This window comes from Equus quagga, chromosome 8 (genome assembly GCF_021613505.1).
Source record: "Equus quagga isolate Etosha38 chromosome 8, UCLA_HA_Equagga_1.0, whole genome shotgun sequence".
In the NCBI taxonomy this organism is placed as follows: domain Eukaryota; kingdom Metazoa; phylum Chordata; class Mammalia; order Perissodactyla; family Equidae; genus Equus; species Equus quagga.
Genome location: NC_060274.1, coordinates 61,846,743 through 61,868,760, shown reverse-complemented (window position 1 = coordinate 61,868,760; position 22,018 = coordinate 61,846,743). Strand labels below are relative to the sequence as shown.

Below are 22,018 nucleotides of genomic sequence, written 5' to 3'. Positions count from 1 at the left end.
AAGCATAGAAAAAGAGGCAAAATGAGACAAAAGAATATGCTCCAAGTAAGGGAACAGGACAAATCCTCAGAAAAACAACTAAATAAAAGGGAGATAAACAACCTGCCTAACAAAGAGTATAAACTAACAGTCCTATGGATGCTCACTAATCTTGGGAGAAGAATGGATGAATTGAGTGAGAACTTGAACAAAGAATTGAAAAATATAAAAAGAAACCAATCAGAAATGAAGAATACAATAATAGAAATGAAAAATTCACTAGAAGGAATCAGTAGCAGAGTAGATGATACAGAAGAATGGATCAGTGAGCTGGATGAAAGACTAAAAGAAATCACCCAAGCTGAACAGATACAAGAAAAAAGAGTTAAAAAGAAGAAGGACGACGGGGCTGGCCCCATGGCCGAGTGGTTAAGTTCGCATGCTCCGCTGCAGGCGGCCCAGTGTTTCGTTGGTTCGAATCCTGGGCGCGGACATGGCACTGCTCATCAGACCACGCTGAGGCGGCGTCCCACATGCCACAACTAGAAGAACCCACAACGAAGAATATACAACTATGTACCAGGGGGCTTTGGGGCGAAAAAGGAAAAAATAAAATCTTTAAAAAAAAAAAAAAAGAAGAAGAAGGACGGGGCCAGCCCAGTGGCGCAGTGGTTAAATTTGCACATTCTGCTTCTCAGCAGCCTGGGTTTCACCGGTTCGGATCCTGGGTGCTGACATGGCACCGCTTGGCAAAAGCCATGCTGTGGAAGGCATCCCACGTATAAAGTAGAGGAAGACGGTCATGGATGTTAGCTCAGGGCCAGTCTTCCTCAGCAAAAAGAGGAAGATTAGCAGTAGTTAGCTCAGGGCTAATCTTCCTCAAAAAACAAAAATAATAATAATAAAAAATTTTTTTTTAATTTACAAAAAGCTAAACTTAAAAAAAAAAGAACAAGGACAGTCTAAGACTTCTGGAGAACATCAGGCACACTAATATTTGTATTATAGGTGCCCCTGAAGGAGAAGGGAGAGACAAAAGGGCAGAAAATCTATTCGAAGAAATAATAGCTGAAAACTTTCTAACCTATGGAAGGAAACAGACAACCAGGTACAAGAAGCACAGAGAGGACAAAACAAGATAAACCCAAAGTGGTCCACACCAAGACACATTATAATTAAAATGTCAAGAATTAAAGATGAAGAGAGAATACTAAAAGCCGCAAGTTACATACAAACTAAACCCCATAACACTATCAGCTGACTTCTCAGCAGAAACTTTACAGGCTAGCAGGGAGTGGCATGATACATTTAAAGCACTGAAAGGAAAAAACCTACAGCCAAGAATACGCTACCTGGCAAGTTTATCATTCAGAATGGAAGGAGAGAGAAAGAGTTTTGCAGGCAAGCAAAAACTAAAGGAGTTTATCACCAAGAAATCAGGCTTACAATAAATGCTAAAGGGACTTATTTAAGTAGAAAAGAAAAGACCACAAACAGGAATAAGAATATTGCCAAAAAAAATAAAATCACTGGTAAAGGCAAAAATACAGTAAAGGCAGCAGATCAATCACCTATGAATATAATATGAAGGTCAAAAGACAAAAGTACTAAAATTATCTATTTCTATAATAAGAGGGTAATGGAAAAAAGAAGTTAGATATGATAGCAAAAACATAAAATATGGAAGGAGGAGAGTAAAAGAGTAGAGCTTTTAGCAAGAGGTCAAACTTAAGACACCATCAACTTAATATAAATTGCTATATACATAGATTATCACATATGAACCTCATGGTAATCACAAACCAGAAACCTACAACAAATACACAAAAAATTAAGAGAAAGGAACCCAAACATAATGTAAAGAAAGCCATCAAACTACAAGAGAAGAGAGCCAGAGAAGAAGAAAGGAACAGAGAAGAACTAATAAAACACTCAAAAAAAAGTAACAAAATGCGGGGCCAGCCCAGTGGCACAGTGGTTAAGTTTGCGCATTCTGCTTTGGGAGCCCTGGGCGTGGACCTAGCACCACTGTCAAGCTATCCTGTAGTGGTATCACACATAAAATAGAGGAAGACTGGCAGAGATGTTAGCAAGCAACAATCTTCTTCAAGCAAAAAGAGGAAGATTGGCAACAGATATTAGGGCAGAGCCAATCTTCCTCACACACACACACACACACAAAAATAGTAACAAAATGGCAATAAATACATTCTTATCAATAGCTACTTTAAATGTCAATGAATTAAATGCTCCAATCAAAAGACATAGCATGGATGAATGGATCAAAAAACAAGACCCATATTTATATGCTGCATACAAGAGACACAATTCACCTAAAGACACTCACAAACTGAAAGTGAAGGGATGGAAAAAGCTACTCCAAGCAAATGGCAATGAAAAGAAAGCTGCAGTAACAATACATGTATCAGACAAAATAGACTTTAAAACAAAAACTATAACAACAGACAAAGAAGGGTACTACATAATGATAAAGGGAACAATCCAACAAGAGGATATAAAACTTTTAAATATCTATGCACCCAACATAGGAGCACCTAAATATACGAAGCAATTATTAATAACCATAAAAAGAGAAAAAGACAGTAACACAATAATAGTAGGGGACTTTAACAGTCCACTTACACCAATGGAAGATCATCCAAACAGAAGATTTATAAGGAAACATTGGCCTTAAGTGACATATTAGACCAGTTGGACTTAGTAGATATATACAGAACATTACATCCCAAAACCACAGAATACACATTCTTTTTGAATGCACATGGAACATTCTCCAGGAAAGATCACATATTAGGCCACAAAACAAGTCTCAATAAATTTAAGACGACTGAAATAATACAAAGCATTTTTTCTGACCACAAAGGTACGAAGCTAGAAATCAACTACGGGAAGAAAATAGGAAAAGTCACAAATATGTGGAGATCAAACAAAACACTACTGAACAACGATTGGGTCAGCAAAGAAACAAAGGAGAAATCAAAAAGTACCTGGAGGCCTTATTCACAATAGCTAGGACCTGGAACCAACCTAAGTGCCCATCAAGGGACAAATGGATAAAGAAGATGTGGTAGATATACACAATGGAATACCACTCAACCATAAAAAAAGATGAAATCTTGCCATTTGCAACACGACGGACCTTGAGGGTATTATGCTAAGTGAAATAAGTCAGAAGGGGAGCATCCAATACCATATAATCTCACTCATAAATAGAAGATAAAAGAACAACAACAAACGAACACAGATACAGAGATTAGATTGGTAGTTATTGGAGGGGAAATGGGGAAGGAGGAAAGCAAAAGGGGTATCTGCACACATGTGTTTGGTGATGGACTGTAATTAGTCTTTGGGTAGTGAATATGATGTAGTCTACGCAGAAACTGAAATATATATAATGTTATAAACCAATGTTACCTCAATGAAAAAGCCATTCCATGATAAAATAATATTAATGCCCCACCTAAAAGAATGTACCACTGAAGGAGTGGATCTCTTCCCTCCTGTTTCTGTGTTTCCTCTGCAATATGCACTGCATCTCAGACACATGATGCCTAAATATCCCTTAGATGTACATATTCTGGTTTCTAGTTTCATGTTAAATCCTGATGCATGTGCTAGTGTGTATTTCTTCAACTGCTGAAGCAATAATTTTGTTGTAAGGTCTGCAGTTTTCACAAGCATGGATTTTGGCAACCTATCTTCTGTCCCTCAGACCCATCATACTCACTCAAATGAAAGCTGGCTCCAGGAGAGAGAACTATGAATACCAAGAGTACTTCAGTGATGAGACACAGTGCCTAAACTTTCTCTGACTCTGTCTGCAAGAAACTGTCAGGCTGACAGGATTTTCTCTTTACACAAGCAAGCATTCTGATTAGTGCTCTACACTCATGACAGGCTCCCTGAACCTTTCTAACAGATTTAGGTACCACCTGGGGCTGGGAATCCCTATTAACATTTTTTCTTTAATCTCCCCTATTTATCTGCCAAATAAAGACTACTTGAAAAGGACATTTTGAACATGGCTTTAATGTTCTTATTTACACAACTGTACTTCTACCTTTTTAGAAGAGATATTACCTTTGCCAGTTTATAATCTTCAAGCATGTCTATGCAATAACAACAGGGGATGGAAGAGTGCATTTTAAGAGTGGAAGACCACTTAGTGAGTGGTTCCCTTAAAATTCTATTTTATGAATATATACAAACTAAAGATAAAGACATCCTAGGGACACAGAAAGTGGTAGGCATAAAAATCTACCAGGGGAATAATGGCAGCACCTAATCCCAGTACAAATGAGAAGGATGAAAGTTAAGTTATCATACTAGGCATTGTTCCCAGTTGCAACTCTAGTAAAGATCTGGTGGTGAAGAAGGTTGAAATTACAATGGTCACGTTCTCTTCACTGAGTAAGGTCTTATTCAGGACTGCTCTGCGTTATAGGGCTGATATACCAAAGGCCCATAAGAATGTAGTTTTTCTCAGTTTCTATAAATGCCCTGTTAGAAAACAATCTCTACTATGTCAATCAGTAATCTTTACACAAGATTTTGTTGTTACTGTCTTCTGAATTCAGCACCAGCAGCACATTTCTATCATTATATCCCTTTCTTAGACAATGAGAATAGTAGAATGCATTGTTTCTTCATTTCCTTATACCTACCACGAAGCAAAGACTTGCATTCTTTATTTGCATTTAACTGAAAGAAAATATCCCCCCTCTTCAATTTTGTCTTAGCCTTATATTTTATTTGATTCTACTGAATATGTCTTTTAGAGTGAAAAACAACATGACGACCTCCTGTCCTTTTAGAAGTAGGTAAGGTAAAAAATAGAAACAACCACTTAAATGTGGTTGATTGTATTATTTTACCCAATTATTCACCCACATTCCCTGCAAGAGGATTACACAACCTTGTCCACTGCACTGGACTTGCAGTGTCTTCCTGGGGCAGAAGTATACTCTCCCATGGTCAAGCCTGACTTGCTATGGCCAGTGACATATCAGAGGAAGTCAGAGTGCCACATCACAGCAGAAGCTGTAGGAGTCATAACATGATTTGGCTCTTGCTCTTCTCCCCATGTGCCAGGTTGCTGCTATTCTTTCAGCCTGCATCTCAGAATGAAGACACACATGAAACACAACCAAGATGATCCAGAGCCAATACACATCATGATAAACCTTTGTGGCTGAAAGCCACTGATGTGTTAAGGCAGTTTGCTACTTCAACATAACCAGGCAAAAGCTGACCTTCATTAAACTACATCTCAAGCAGAGTGTTCAGACACTGAAAACTATGGTGAGTCCAGAGGCTGAGGAGGATGACAAGGATTTTGGAATATCTATCAGTGAGGACCACACAAGGGAAGTAAGCACACTGGCCTTGAAGAATGGACTGGGGGAGCAGAATAAGGAAAGGAAGCACAGTACAACTACCACGGCATATCTGAAAGGTGACCAAATGGAAGACTAGGAGAAAAAAGTATACACTTACTATTTTTTCTTTTAAGGGCAGAACTAAGACCAATAGATACGGAGAGAAATAGATTCTGGTTTACCATGAGGAAGAGACTTCTACTAATTAAAAAATCAGTCTAATAATAGAATGAGTAGTCTTGCAAAAACAATATGCTTCCAGTGACATAAGACATGAAACAAAGGCTGGATTGTCACCACATATTAGGGGTATTATAGAAATAAATCTTTATTTGATGGGAATTCATATCAGATGATCTCTCAGAATGCTTCCAATTCTGATTCTATAAACTCTAGAGTTTAGATGTTGCTATGTTCAGCTAGCTCTCTTGGATAAAGAAGAAAAGCTAATTTCCCTGGCAATAATGAGCCACAGAATAGCTTTTTAAAATCTGTCATTTTTCTGTCATGAAAATATATACCTTTTCTTTTCCTCTCAATTCAATATTACTTTTCCACTATTTTCCCTAAAGAAAGTGGAACTTCTAAAATACATTTTGTCCACTTTATCTTTGTTATTAACAAAATTTAGAAATTATCTTCACAAACATAGACCATTTTATTGGAGCTAAGAGTAACCGAATTAGGCAATAGGAAATTATCATCTCTATAAACAGAATATAGAAATTTTTATAGAAAAACCACTAAAATTCCTGACAGGTATAGATGATTTAATGTGAGAAGACATCTCTATGACTTATTTGTCAAATGTACAGAACTATTTGTGAGATACAAAGGCTGAGATAGCACATAAATGTTGAAATACTGGCTTTAAAAAGTTCACATCACCTTCAAACCTAAATATTTCAAATGGCATTTCTTCATGTTGTTTGCCTTCTAAAAAATCATCAATAAAGGTCTTATCTGTAATAACAACACCACTTCCTACAGTGTGAACATTTAGCCTGTAGAACTCTTGTGTCTGAAACTGCCAGAGAATCACTATTCACTCACCTATCTGACAGGAAAATTGTGAAGATCAATGAAACAATTAAGTACAAAATATTGTGTAAATGTAAAACTGCTACTATCATCATCCTACATGTACCTCTAACTCAGAGAATTTTTCACTACATTACTGTTAATTGGAATATTTAGGAAAAGTAGAAAATATAAATACTAAGTAGTTCACTGAAAAAGAAAAACTTACATTAATATTAGTATTATACTATCTGGAACAATCAAGATAAGAAAGCACTGACAAATGACAATCTTAAATCCTTTACTGTGGTGGGCACTGGAGTATACAATGAAAACCCCAAGTACAAATCATTTGGTAACAAAAGCAGACTAATTTAACTGCTATAATAAGGCTTTTTTTTAAAGGTGTAGCTACTTACCAACAAGTCTTATTACATTCAATGTTGTATTTGTTAAGATGGGTGCATTCACTTTATTTAGACTGTAATCTGATTTCTTCCTGCTTTTTAGAGTTTCTCGAGAAACGCTTAATATGGAAAAACAAAACAAAGTTGCAATTAGGGTTTTCAAGTTATTCAGCTTAGAATTTATTCTTCATTCACTAATTAGTTATTGAAAATCTTACTATGTGTCAGGTGGGGATATAGAGATTATCCTCCCGTCCTTACAAAGCTTATAGTTCATGGGGAAGAGAAATTAGTAAGCAAAGAAATAAAGTACTCTAAAGTATTTCTTTGGTTCTAAGACATTAATTATCAATCATTAAAAGATGTGTCACTTACAAAAACAGATGTTCTAGGGAAATTATACATCAAATGTAGCAACAATCCTGATTTAAGACTTAAAAATATGAAAAAATACCCTCCTTAGACTCTGAATTAAGTATAAGGTATGATGGTAGAGTCTGGGGTTGAGGCGTGGGTGCTAGATTCAAAGGAAAAGTAGAAGTTATATGGTAAGTGGAGACAAAAGGGGGACAATATGTGATAAGGTCAGAGGTAAGAGAGAACAGAGTGTTCTCACAGAAGCGACAGGAGTTCCAGCGCTACCACAGAGAATGAGTGGACAGAGGGAAAAGTGACAAGAAAGAAGGTAAGTAAAGGCCAGATCACTGAAAGCAATCAAACCTAATGAGTATGAACCTTATTTTGAATGCAGAGGTGAGCCATTAAAAATTTTAACCAGGGAAATGACATGATCAAACCTGTACATAAGAGAAGATCTAAATTTGTATCCGAGAATGGATTGAAGGGAGCAAGACTGGAGACGGAAAGCCAAGGTAAGAGGGCTGATTCAATAATCTGGCAGAGATGATTTTTGCATGAACTAGGATGGGAGCAGTGAAATACAAGAAATTTTGATAAATTCAAAAGACACTTAGAAGTTCGAATTGATAGTAACTGTTAAGTGATTGGCTGCAGGCAGTAGTGCACATTATTCATACTTCTTAGGGGCAATTTAAGACAGTTTAGGAGGCTGCATAATCTTACCAAAAATGCAAGTTTATCTGGCAGACACTATCTTACCCGTTCATTTCACTTTAATCAGAGCTTTCCTTTTAGCCAAAATATACCCAAAACATCTAATGAAGAAGTCCAACAAAACAGTTTTACTCACTTCACAATGAATCACAGATATATTTAAACATTATACATATGTGAAAACCAATGGAAACATATCTTCCCAATTAAAATATCCACTTTGGGGGTAAAGGGTAGGGAAGAGTATACTTAAATCTATCATTAAAAATAAAGTATATTTGTGGGCATTAAATGTCTGACAGTCAGTCATGAGATTCACTCACTCACACATCAGAATCAGGCCCATTTAACTGGGAGAAGATGACAAAAAAATTCTTATATTTCATGATTTTTGCAGAGGACAGCTTATCACAGAACAAAACTCAAGCACAAAAAAAGGAACCTTAATAGAAGGCTCAGGTAGTGCACACAAATGACATTGGGAAGATATGCGGAGACTTTCCGTATTTACCAGCTTGAGGCAGGAACTCCACATATAAAACAAATGACTACTTTCCTCCTTGAGGTTTTCTGATCTATCTGAAGCATAACTGCCTCCAAAGGCAGCACTGATTTTATAAACCGAGAGTCTGTTTTTTTCCAAAAACCAAAAATCTCTAAATTAAGAGCTCTTTGATTGTGGCCAATATTAAAAAAACAAAAAACAAAAAACACTACATTTTTACCCTTTCGGGAATCATTTTTTAAAATCTATTAACTTTCACCACATGCTGTTATAACCAACAGAAAAATTTAATCTTGATATTTGTTTTTTCTTAACCTTTAAAGGAAATCCTTTATGTTAAGCGTTCAACATAAAATGTGAAATATCATACAGTCTAAGAATGATTACCTTTTCACAGGAGCATCGCCTGTCTGCTCATCCACATAATCTCGTTTCAGTTCCTCAGGAACATCACTGTCACTGTCATACTCCTGATAGGCACTTTTTTCTTGTTCATCAGATTCATACTGAAGAGAACACAGTATATTCAACAATGGGCACAAACAGCCAACATTTCACGCAGTCTTTCAATACGATTAAAGTATCCGATTTTAGGGGCTGGCCCTGTAGCCAAGTGGTTAAGTTCACACGCTCTGCTTCAGCAGCCCAGAGTTTTGCCGGTTTGGATCCTGGGCGCGGACATGGCACCACTCATCAGGCCATGCTGAGGAGGCACCCCACATAGCACAACCAGAAGAACCTACAACTAGAATACACAACTATGTACTGGAGGGCTTTGAGGAGAAGAAGGAAAAACAAAATCTGAAAAAAGAAAAAATAAAAAAACTATCTGATTTTCTAAGAAGTAGTTTATACAAGAAAGTTTTTAATATCTGAGCTTCAATTTTACCATCAAGAATCATATTATCTTTCCATGTTCTTCTTCACCCATCCTACCTTAACCAACTCAAAAGAAAAAAAGGGGATAAAACACAACCTTATACCTACAAAAGCTTATAAATGTCCAAAAAAAATTAAAATCTCCATATAAAGAAAATAAACAAAAACAAACAAACATCCTGCTAGGTCTTATGAGAGGAGAAGAGTGTACATTTGATTTAAAAAAAAAAAATCTCGGGGCTGGCCCCGTGGCCGAGTGGTTAAGTTCGCGCGCTCCGCTGCAGGCAGCCCAGTGTTTCATCGGTTCGAATCCTGGGCGCGGACATGGCACTGCTTGTCAGACCACGCTGAGGCAGCGTCCCACATGCTACAACTAGAAGGACCCACAACGAAGAATACACAACTATGTACCGGGGGGCTTTGGGGAGAAAAAGGAAAAAATAAAATCTTTAAAAAAAAAAAAAAAAAATCTCTTCCTCCAAGTGGTCTCATCACACTTACTTCCAATTTACTAATTCATTACAAAGAGGTTGAGTATACTATTGTGGCACTGTGAAAGTGTGAATTCAGCTTGATAAATACATACAACACACATACTAATGTTCTATCTAATTCATTACAATGAGATTTAATTCCTAGGGCAGCTTAGAAAATTAGACTTAGCACATAGGAACTATGCTAAGTGGACAAAAGTGGTGGATTTACTCTTGAGAGGAAGACATTTTCATCAACTTTATGGTACCATGGCCCAGTGTCAGCATGGGAAAGGACAGTGGAGTCTGTGCACAGCAAAGGAAGCAGCGGCAGCAGCAGTATCATCACCATCATTATTAATCTTTTAAATTAACATAATTAAATAATGGCTAACATTTATTGAATTTTAACCAAGTTCTAAGTGCTTTCATGAATTATCTCACTAAATCTTCAAAACAATTTTATGAGTAAGTTTTATCCCCATATGCCAGTTGAAGAGACCAGTATGATGACAACATGGAAAGAAGTTAGTTCCCTAATTCAACAACTACTCTTTGAGAGTCTAAAGCATTACAACAGGCCATATTAAGATGTGGACCCTAACTCTCATGGACTTACGCTGTACCTGGAAAGACGAGATCACACGTTAGTAACTGCAAATGAGCATTAGAGGCATTCTCCCCAACTTGTACACAATGTGATACTGATGACATTCAGAAAGATGGTCCACAGAAACTAGGGTCTCGTGGTTATAACAACAGAGCTTTATGATTCCACAGTACAGAATATCCTCATTTTCTAGGATTCTGTATTTGCAAATTTCCCTACCCACTAAAATTTATTTGCAGCCCTAGTATCAATACTTGATGACACTTTCATAGTCATTCATGGATATGTGTGGAGTGGCAAAACTTTTGAGCCACCCAACACACAGTCTCCCAGCTGAGGGCAAACAAGGTGACACTCTCCCTTCTTGTTTGGGCTCTCCTGCTGTAAACAACTGTCCCTTTCACAGTCTATTTAGTGCCACATTTTTAAAATTTTTGTGTTTTTTGCTGATTTCACTGTTTAGAATAGCTCCTAAGCGTAGTACTAAAGTGCTGTCTAGTGTTCCAAAATGCAAGACAATTGTAATGTGCCTTATGGAAAAATGCATGTGTTAGATAAGCTTCATTCAGGCATGAGTTACAGTGTCGTTGGCTCTAAGTTCAATGTTAATGAATCAACACTATATTAATTTAGGTGTCTTTAAGCAAAAACACATAAAACAAGGTTATATATTGATCAATTGATGAAAATGTTGAGACCAGAGGCTCACAGAAACCTAATCCCATATTTCACCTAGGAACAATGGTTTTGTTACTTGCTAATTCAGTGTTCATGGCGACTTTATAGAATACAACTGACACAAATAACAAGAATCGAATGCTATGTGAGATTTAAATTAACAAATCACCAGTATAGAGGGATATATTATTTCAAAATATCGGAATAACTTTTAATTCCCTTCAGTTTAGTCCACTTTAGAGAGGCAAAATGTCACAGAGAATCACCAAATTATAATTTTAAATACGGTTTACTATAAAATAATTTCTCTTCATGATAAAACATGATAATGGTATATTTTCATGGCAATATTTTTTAAACTTCATCTTCACTAGACAAAAAAAGAAAATGCTAAAACTAAAATACATAGACAAATTCAACAGATTTTTGTCAAATCTGAACAGTTTTCAACTTCAGCTTCACCAAATCTAAAATAAAAATGATTCTGCGTCCCTCTGGAAATCATGACGACCAGAAGGACTCATCCAAATTAAATATTGTGAAAACATCCTGTAGGTAACTGTGAAGTAAGCATACCCTCACTGTAAATATGAGGAAACTGAGGGTCACAAAGTTAAAATAATTTGGCAAGGGCCACAGTTAATAAATAATAAAGGTGATATTCATTTATCTGTCTTCAAATCCTTTCCATTAACTACACAAACTCTAGTTTACATTGTTTTTTGAGCTGCTCAAAGTGTTGTCAAAAACATTTAACTCTAAATCTCAACAACATCCCTGCTGGGTAACTAACCCAGACGTCACCCTCTCTTTCAGATAAAGGGACATGGAACAAAATAACTGACTTTGTTGCCCAAGAGTGGAGTTGAGAAAAAAGGGCAGACGATCTATCCCCTCATCCATCTGTCTATCCAACAAATCACATGAATATGAGTGAAGAAACTATACACCTACTCAATTAGTAATTTGGTAAGAACATAAAGTAATCTAATAAGAACATAAAGTATTCATAAAGGCAAAATTTATCATTCAAAATGACAATGTCAACAAAACAAACTGTAAAGCCATTACCTGTACAAGTGGTATTGCAGGTACATAAGTATATAGGTAGGAAGGTCGGTGGTGAATGGATAAATAAATCTGGCTAATTACCTTGGTCATTGGGTAGAACACTTTTCAATAAGAAAATCTCACTTATGTTCCATAGTATGTTTTTAAAACACCACATACCCCATTAGAAGCCAGGACATCTTCTGTTTCTTCATCTTTGTGGTTGGCCTGAATTTCAAATGGATTCCCACCACTACAGTACTGCTCAAACAAAGTCACTGTTTTTGAGGAAGTTGAGGCTGGCTGCTTACTAGGTGAAACTGATGGGGAACGAGACTGCTCCATGAATTTAAATTCCTAGACATTAAAAAAAAGGAGCCAGATATCTTTTAGCAACAACAATAAAATTCAAGTACATAAACATATTCTATTAATGTAAATGTAGAGTCTGTGAAAAATAAATTAATCCTGATTCTTCAGGTTATTTACTCTGAAAGTTGGCTGAAAGCATAAACTTGGAAATACATGTTCAAAGGCTTCCCTAAAGACAACTCAGCTGCTGATACCACTTAAAACAGTGCTATCTGCACCAAGCTACTTTTGGCTTACTTTATGGAACTGCACAGAAAATTTCTGAAAATAACTTAAATTTGAATGATACTTCTTAAAATTTTAACATAGCAGCAGAAGTCAAAAACAAAGCATGAAGGATATATCTTTGTTATATTGATGTCTAAAAACTTTCATTCATTTTCCTCCATCTACCAAGAATCAGACAACACAAACACACATGCTAAGGTTAGATGACACATCTTCTAGTCCTAGCTTGCCATTAATCCATTATATTCCATTAACTTGCTATAAAAAGTTGGGAATGTCACCTGGCTTCTCTGTGCCTCAATTTCCTTATCTGTAAAGCAAGAGGGCCAATCTAGAAGGAGAGAATCACAAACGCTAAAGCTAAAGAGTTGTAGCATCCAGTCCAAACGAAGCACTTCACAGATGAGGAAACTGAAGCAGTCCAGAGGGATTCAGTGCCAAGTTCAAGATCACACAGCTAATCAGAAGAAGAGATGGGGGGGCTGGCCCAGTGGCACAGCGGTTAAATTCGCACATTGCGCTTCAGCGGCCCGGGGTTTGCCGGTTCAGATCCCGGGTGCAGACATGGCACCACATGGCAAGCCATGCTGTGGCAGATGTCCCATATATAAAGCAGAGGAAGATGGGCACAGATGTTAGCTGAGGGCCAGTCTTCCTCAGCAAAAAAAAGAGAAGGATTAGCAGATGTTAGCTCAGGGCTAATCTTCCTCAAAAAAAAAGAAGAAGAAGAAGAAGAGATGGGATAATCTCCAAAGTTCCTCTGAATTACAAAACTCTTGATTTGATGATTTTTCACAAAAAAGTAGTACACATTTTTCTTGTATCTTTTAATGTTTTTAATATTAATCCCAAATTTAAAAGTTTTCATATTCAATGACAATCTTCTTAAAAATTACATTGGTTTAAGTTTCAAATGATGTGTTTATTTTCTTTTAAAATTGGAGCTAGACATTAAATCAGATCCACCATAGTGCTTAAAAATCATGCCATTATTTTTATAATTCTAAACAAGGGGTGACTACAAACTAACAAAACATATATTTTTTAAACCAAATCTACAGGAACACATGTCAACTGAAGACTATCTCAGTTGTGAATAGTTTTCAAGATAACTACCTATTTTTTTAAATTGTAGTTAGAACATTTAACATGAGATCTATCCTTTTAAAAACTTTTTAAGTTCACAATACGGTATTGTTAGGGCAAAATCTCATCCAGTAGATCTCTAGAACTCACTCATCTTGCATAACTGAAACTTCAAGGTAACTACTTTAAAGGAGATGATACAGGGGCCAGCCCAGTGGCATGGTGGTTGAGTTTGGGTGCTCCACTTTGGCAGCCCAGGGTTCATGGGTATGGATCCCGGGTGTGGACCTACACACTGCTCATCAAGCCATGCTGTGGCAGCATCTTCACATACAAAAAAAAGAGGAAGACTGGCAACAGATATTAGCTCAGGGCCAATCTTCCTCTCCAAAAATATAAATAAATGAATAAAGGAGATAATGCTCATTTGGATAGAAATGTTTCCGTGTACCTTGCAAAAATAAAGCTGCTTTATAATTTCACCAAGTATATGTGCACACACACATACACTTTGATGGTTAAATACAAATTCAATAAAATTATTTAATTAGGGATTCTAAAATCAATGTTAGAACTTTAAATAATGTTAAGGAATCATCTTAAGAATTCTAAAATAATGTTAATGTTAATGTTGCTGTCTTTAAAGCATTTACTAATCAACATGTTTCAGTGTATTTAATATTTCCACATTAGAAAAGCAATATGATAGAACTGGATAAGAAGTAAGTTACTATACAATATGAGCATAAAGTCCACCCCTATAAAGAGCATAAAGTCCACCCCTATAAAAAACCTTTTAATCACATATTCTTCACATTTATTCAGAATAAGAAAACTGCTTCTAGAAAGCCATTCCTTCCAAAGGCAAAAACAAACACACTAAACCTTCTAAACAGGGATCTAAGTTTATACATGGCATTGCGATATTTGGTACTTGGAGGACACAATCTATCACACAAGGAATATTTATCTACAATGTGTTTCAAACATAGGAAAAAGCAAATCAATTAACGATATTTTCACAGATTATGTATGCTAAAGGATTCAAGAAATCAATTAACTAATAAAAATTAGTTAAGAGTATTTTTTATAAGTGCCTCTTCTATTTCTGGGGCATTTCTCACTACAGGAAAATTTTTGAGTTGTAGCATAAATTGAGAACCTATTATTCCCTTTAAGAAATGACAAATATTCTACAAATATAAGTATTTTCATTAAAGACCATCAAAATATAACTAATTTTCTGCAAAATTTAAATAAAGTAATAGACCCTCTTCAGAAATCAAAGGAAAAAAAATTTGAATTGTGACTCAGTTTCTAGGCAAAAGAGATTTCCTGAAGTGGATAAATCGAATACGTAAAAATAAAAAGACAGATTTTGACATCCATAAAAGGATCACTGTTGTAAAAGAGGCTAGCTATCAATCACTTTTTGGGAAGGAAGAAAAGGCACTATTTCTCAATTATTTTGTAAATGCTTTCATGTATCTGGTTTTCTTTTTAAAGATGCCTAAATTAAAGACAGATTTATTTGCTGTTAAGAAACACTTACATGAAGTTGCAAGATGCTGAAATTTGATTTAACAGGACAAAGTTCCCAGGTCTCATTCTCCAGAAACATTCTCAGTTCATCAAGCCGTGTTCTTAAAAAAAGAAAATGAACAATCCAAAAAGTCAGAAGAAAAGTACACTGCACAGATGAATTAAGAAAACAAAACACAATACAAATGATTATAGGATTATCATCATGATCATAATCAACTTTGAGCACCTATTCAGACCAACATAGTAAACACAAACATTTACTTTTACTTGTTAATATTTTATCATCCTAAGAGAAAAAAATTCTCTCAAATATTTACTAAACTCAGAATATTTTTACTATATTGCAAAAATAATGAATCATAGGAAAGTACATTTTTATTAAGGGACTAAACTAAAAACTATTCATCAACTCATGTACTTAAAATATCCTTAGCTAATCATGTATCAATGCCAAAAAAGAGAGAAACAATTTACAGGGTTTATGAGATCATAAATACTGAGAAATGCTTTATGCTAAATAGTACAGACCTTAATTACACTCACTAAGCCACAATATCAAAATGCTTATTACTCTCCAAATATATTTAGCTCAGTGTCTACCCTCATATGCATTTACAAATTAGCAAGCATGGCACTTACATACCCAACATTTCACTAACCACTTACGTCATACTGATCTCTTCTTTCCTTAATGCTATTGCTCTTACCACCTATCCTAAGTAATCAGTACACTATATAGGCAGTCCCAGAAAAGAAAATACTTCCTTCCAGTTGACCCAGGAAACAAAGGGCCAGTGCCCACCCTACTCTTCCCCTTCCTGCAACAAGCCTCATTGCTGTTACTACCATGCTAAAAACAAAATCTAGATTTTATTTTTAAATCCACAGGTTCTAAAATGAAGAGACAATAAATGAGTAAATCTGTGAAAAGCAGAATATCCAAATATTAGAGCTAACAGACAACTTTAAGATAACTATTATAAAGAACTTAAATAAAATAGAGGAAGACATACAAAACGGACAGAAAGGAGAATTTCAAAGAATTGCAATACTAAAACAAACAAAAAAGGAATCAAATAGACATTCCGTAACTGAAAAATACAATTCCCCAAATTAAAATTGATTGGATAAGTAAAACAGCAGAAGACAGGACCAGTGAATTGGAAGACAGATTGATAGAAAATATCCAAACTGAAGCACAAATTGAAAAAATAAATGGAAGAAACAGAAAAGATCATAAGACATTTGAGACATCGTCAAAACATCCAGTAGACATCAGTAGATGGAGGGGACAGAATAAGCAGAAGCACCATTTGCAGAGGTAATTGCTGAGAATTTCCCAAAAGTGACTGCCTGTACCTCACACCACATACAAAAATAAGTAAAATGGATCACAGACCTAATGTAAGAATTAAAACCATAAAAGTTTACAACTCTTACAATTCAACAATAAAAAGACATGTACCGCTTGGCACACCATGCTGTGGTAGGCATCCCACATATAAAGTAGAGGAAGATGGGCATGGATGTTAGCTCAGGGCCAGTCTTCCTCAGCAAAAAGAGGAGGGTTGGCAGCAGTTAGCTCAGGGCTAACCTTCCTCAATAAATAAATAAATAAATAAATAAAAATAAGACATGTAACCTAATTTAAAAAATGGGCAAAGGCTTGAATAGGCATTTTGGGCACAGAAGATATACTCATGACCAACCAGCACATAAAAAGATTCTGAACATCATCAGTCATTAGGCAAATGTAAGCCCAAACCATAATGAGATGCCACTTCACACCCACTAGGATAGCTATCACCAAAGAGACAGACAGCAAGTGTTCACAAGGATCTGGAGAAATTAGAATCCTTATACAGTGCTGGCAGGAATGTAAAATGGTGTAGCCACTCAGGAAAAAAGCTTGGGACTTCCTCAAAATGTTAAACATAGAGATACCATATGACCCAGCAATTCCATTCTGTATTGGCTTCCTGTAGCTGCTGTAACAAATTACCACAAACTGGATGACTCGCAACAACAGAAATTTATTCTCTCACAGTTCTGGAGGCCAGAAGTCTGAAACTAGCATCACTAGGTTGAAATCAAGATGTCAGCAGGGATACACTCTCTCTGGAAGCTCTGAACATCATCTGAGAATCTGTTCCTTGCCTCTTCCAGTTTATGGTGGTTGCCGCCATTCCTTGGCTTGTGGCCACAGCACTCCAATCTCTGCCTCTGTCTACACATTACTTTCTCCTCTGTGTGTGTGTGTCTTTTCCCCTGTGTCTGTGTCAAATCCCCCTCCATCTCCCTGTTAACTGTGATGGCATTTACGTCCCACCCAGATAATCCAGGATAATCTCCTTATCACAGATCATTAATTTATTCATATCTACAAGATACTTTTTCCAAATAAATTCACACTTACAGTTTCCATTTATTAGGATCTGATTTTTTTTTTTCTTTGAGGTAGTCACTTTTCAGCCTACCATACACTCCTAGGTATATAGTCAAAGAACTGAAAACATACGTCTATACAAAAACTTAACACATGAATGTTCATAGCAGCATTATTCATAACAGCCAGAACAATCCAGATGTCCATTCACTGAGGAGTGGATAAACAAATGTGGTATACCTATACAACGGAATATTATTCAGCCATAAAAAATAAAGTTCTGGTACACGTTACAACTCAGATGAATCTTTGAAAACACGCTAAGTGAAAGCCAAATGCAAAAGGCCACATAATGTATGATTCTTCCAGAATAGGCAAATACAAAGAAACAAAAACTAGATTAGTGATTGTCAGGGTCTCTGGGAGGGAAAGAGTGACTAGAATGGATATGGGGTTTCTTTTTGAAGTGGCAAAAATATTCTGAAATATTAGATATTTCATTGTTGAAGTGAATTTTTGGTATGTGAATTATATCTCAATAAAGCCATTATTTAAAAAATTATTAAGGTAGGCAGGACTCTAAAATGGCCCCCCTCAAGACTATGTGGCCTAATTTCCAGGACTGAATAAAATAACATCTTACACCCATGACTATTTTACCATATATGGCAAAAAGGGATTTTGCAGATGTAATTAAGATTACTAACCAGCTGACTGAGTTAACCAAAAGGGGGATTATTCAAGTGGAACCAATCTAATCAAATAAGCCCTTTTAAGGCAGTTTTTTCTCCTTCTGATGGCAGAAGGGGAAGTCAGGGAGAATGAAAGCATGAGAAAAACTTGACGTGCCATTGCTGGCTTTTAAGCTGGAAGACGTCAGTGGAAGGAATGAAGAGCAGCTTCTAGAAGCTGACAATGCTCCCTGGCTGGCAGTCAGCAAAAAAATAGGGACCTCAGTTCTAAAACCACAGGAAACTGAATCCTGCAAACATCCTAAATGTGCTCAGATGCCGATTCTTCCTCAAAGCCTTTAGAGAAGAGCCCAGCCTGACTGACACCTTGATTTTGGCCCTGTGAGACGCTAAGCTGAGAGCCTAGACAAGCTAACCCAGACGTCTAACCTACAGAACTACGAGATAACAAATGGGTGTTGTTTTAAGCTGCTAAATTCATGGCAATTTATTACATAATAATATACAGCTATTACAATGAGAAAAGGCACCAACTCACAGATGGAAGAAACTTAGTCAACCCTATGCACAAAAAGTATACAGAAATCATATAGAAAGTAAAAGTATACGACAAAAACACTAAGAGTGAGAGAAGGTAAAAGCATTATTGGTTTTTGCATTAGTTGGAACTATTTCGCAAGGTTGGTTCTTGCATTATTCTGCAAGCAAACTAACCTAAGATCAACTATAGTAGAATAGGACTGCATCCTGAAATGTTGATGATAACCACTACAAGAATATATTTTTTAAAAGCTGAGGAAAAGATGGTATAAAATTAAAAATATACATAATCAATCCAAAAGAAAGGAAGAGAAACAATAAATGAGAAAAGAATAGATAACACTTAGAAATCAAACAGCAATAGGATAAGTTTAAACACCACTATGTCAATAAAAATATAAATGGAAATGGAAAAAGCAGTTCAATCAAAATATGAAAATCATCAGACTAGATTTAAAGACATTAACAAAACAAGACCAAATTATATGCTGTTAACAAGAGGCACACTTAAATACAGGGCTATAATTAAATTGAAAGGAAAAATTACACACAAAAGTGATTTCTTATAATCATGAACTAGGTGGAATTTTTTATCAAAATTTTTTTCTTCACCTATTAAGATGATCATTATGGTATCTTTCCTATATTCTGTTAATTGGTAAATTAAATTTATTAATTTTAACTGTTTAGCCAATCTTGTTCTCCTGCAATAAACCATACCTGTTCATGATGTATGTATTATCCTTTTCAGATATCACTGATGGATTTTGCCAATATTTGTTTAGGGTTTTTATATCTATGTTCTTACAAGACACTACCCTATAAATTTTTTGTTTTTGCAAGGTCCTCGTTATGTTTTGATATCATTGCTGTGCTGGCCTCATAAAACAAGTTATCAAGCATTTTCTCTTTCTTTATTCTTTCACAGAGTTGGTGTTGAGAATTCCTCCTTAAATGTTTGGTAAAATTTACCAGTGAGGGCAACAGGCCTGGAGATTTTTCTTTTTTTTTTTTTGAGGAAGATTAGCCCTGAGCTAACTGCTGCCAATCCTCCTCTTTTTGCTGAGGAAGACTGGCCCTGAGCTAACCTCGATGCCCATCTTCCTCTACTTTATATGTGGGATGCCTACCACAGCATGGCTTTTGCCAAGCAGTGCCATGTCCGCACCCCAGGATCCGAACCGGCAAACCCGGGGCCGCTGAGAAACAGAACATGCGAACTTAAGCGCTGCACCACCGGGTCAGCCCTGGAGATTGTCTTTATGGAAATGTTTTGAGGTACAGGTTCAATTTCTTTAAAAGACACAAAACTATTCAGATTGTCTATGTTTCGTCAGCTTAAGTTCAGTTTTACAAGAAATTTCTTCATTTCATCTAAATTGTGAATTTTATTAGCATAAAATTGTTCCTTTCATCTTACTATCTTTTTAATATCTGTAGATACCTTCTTTTTAACTGCTGATATTGATAATTTTTGGGTTTTTTTCTTGCTCAATCTTGCTAGTAGTTTTGTAGATTTCTCTGTTATACATTTGCTTTCTATTTCATTGATTTCTGCCCTTATAGTTTTCTTTCATTTCTGTTGTTTTGTTTTAACTTGCTATCATTTTTGGTAACTTTGAAGTTTACTGCACTGATTTTCAAACTTTCTTCTTTTCCAAAAAGTGCATTTAAACCTAGAAATTCTCCCCTCTGCTTTAGCTGTATCCCACAATTTTGATGCCATAGTTTTAATATTATTTGTTTAAAAGTATTTTCTTATTTCCAATATGATTTCTTCTTTGAGCACTGGAAGTACATTGTTTATTTCCAAAAACTGGTGGATTTTCTAGTTCTCTCTCCATTATTTATTTCTAGTTTAATTCCACTGTGGTCACAGAATATACTCTCTATGATTTCAATCCTCTGACATTTTTTTAAGAACTTGCTTTTATGGCTCAGCAGATGATCAATTTTGATAAATTTCCCACATGCTTTTTAAAAAAGTATGCATTCTGCAGTTGTCAAATGTTGAGTCATACACACACATACGCATGCACACACACATATCAGTGAGGCAGATTTTATTAAAAATACTGGTCAAACATATATCCTTACTGATTTTTTTGGTTTGCTTACATTATCAATTACTAAAAGCAGTATACAAAACTTTGCAACTATAATTATGAAATTGTCTATTTTTCCTTTTAGCTTTTTATTTTTGCTTTACATATTTTGAAGTTATGTTAGTAGGGGTATACAAATTTAGGATTGTTACATCTTCCTAATGAATAAACGCTTTTCATTATGAAGCATCCTCTTTATTTTTAGTAATACTTCTTGCCTTAAAGTCTACTTTGTCTCTGATGAATTTCTTTAATCTGATATAGAATATGTATAACCTACCACAAATATCATAATGATAAACCACTGAAAAATCACCACTGCTATTCAACATTTTACCAGAAGTCCTAACCAGTAAAAAGATTAAAAAGGAATACACAAAACCATCATTATTCACAAATGACATAATTATACACATACAAAATTCAAAAGAATCTCCAAACTACTAGATATAATAAAATGCTAATTTAACCACCAGATCACAGGAACCTAAGGTCAATATACTAAATCAATTTGTGTGTGTGTGTGTGCAACCATGGAAATTAAAAACAAAAGGCAATACAATTCAGAATAGCATAAAAAAAGCATTTTTTACATAATGTTCAAAAAGAGGCATGACTAATCAATGGTGATAAAAGTCAAAGTGTGGCTAATCTAATGAGGGTATTGATTGAGAAAGGACAGGGATCCTTCTGGGGTTTTGGAAAAATTCTAGCTCTTAATCTATGTGCTTATGTGGTATACATATATGTAAAAATTCCTGGAGTTGTACATTAAGATGTGTGTACTTTTATGTATGTTACACTTCAATAAATTTTTTCCAAAAGAAAAAACATTAATAATCCTCTCACATTTCTCCCTAAATTCTCTGCAATAAACAGCAGGGCCATTTTCAAGATAAGGCCACAGAGGGCCTAACGAAACGTCAATCCACTTGTGAAGGGTCACAGGCCACAACTAGTAGACAGAAGAGACAAGGGCCCTGATTTCCA

The 22,018-nt window shown here is 35.6% G+C and overlaps 1 protein-coding gene across 1 annotated transcript in view; it reads right to left on the bottom strand.

The window, feature by feature from the left end:
• Window positions 1-22,018, bottom strand: part of VPS50 (VPS50 subunit of EARP/GARPII complex) — a 135,833-nt gene that overhangs the window by 42,615 nt on the left and 71,200 nt on the right. Inside the window, exons 17-20 of the mRNA XM_046670423.1 lie at window positions 15,313-15,403; window positions 12,255-12,431; window positions 8,772-8,890; window positions 6,818-6,924 (exon numbers count right to left, since the gene is read on the bottom strand). Coding sequence (XP_046526379.1) covers window positions 6,818-6,924; window positions 8,772-8,890; window positions 12,255-12,431; window positions 15,313-15,403 — 494 coding nt within the window. The remainder of the gene's footprint in view (window positions 1-6,817; window positions 6,925-8,771; window positions 8,891-12,254; window positions 12,432-15,312; window positions 15,404-22,018) is intronic.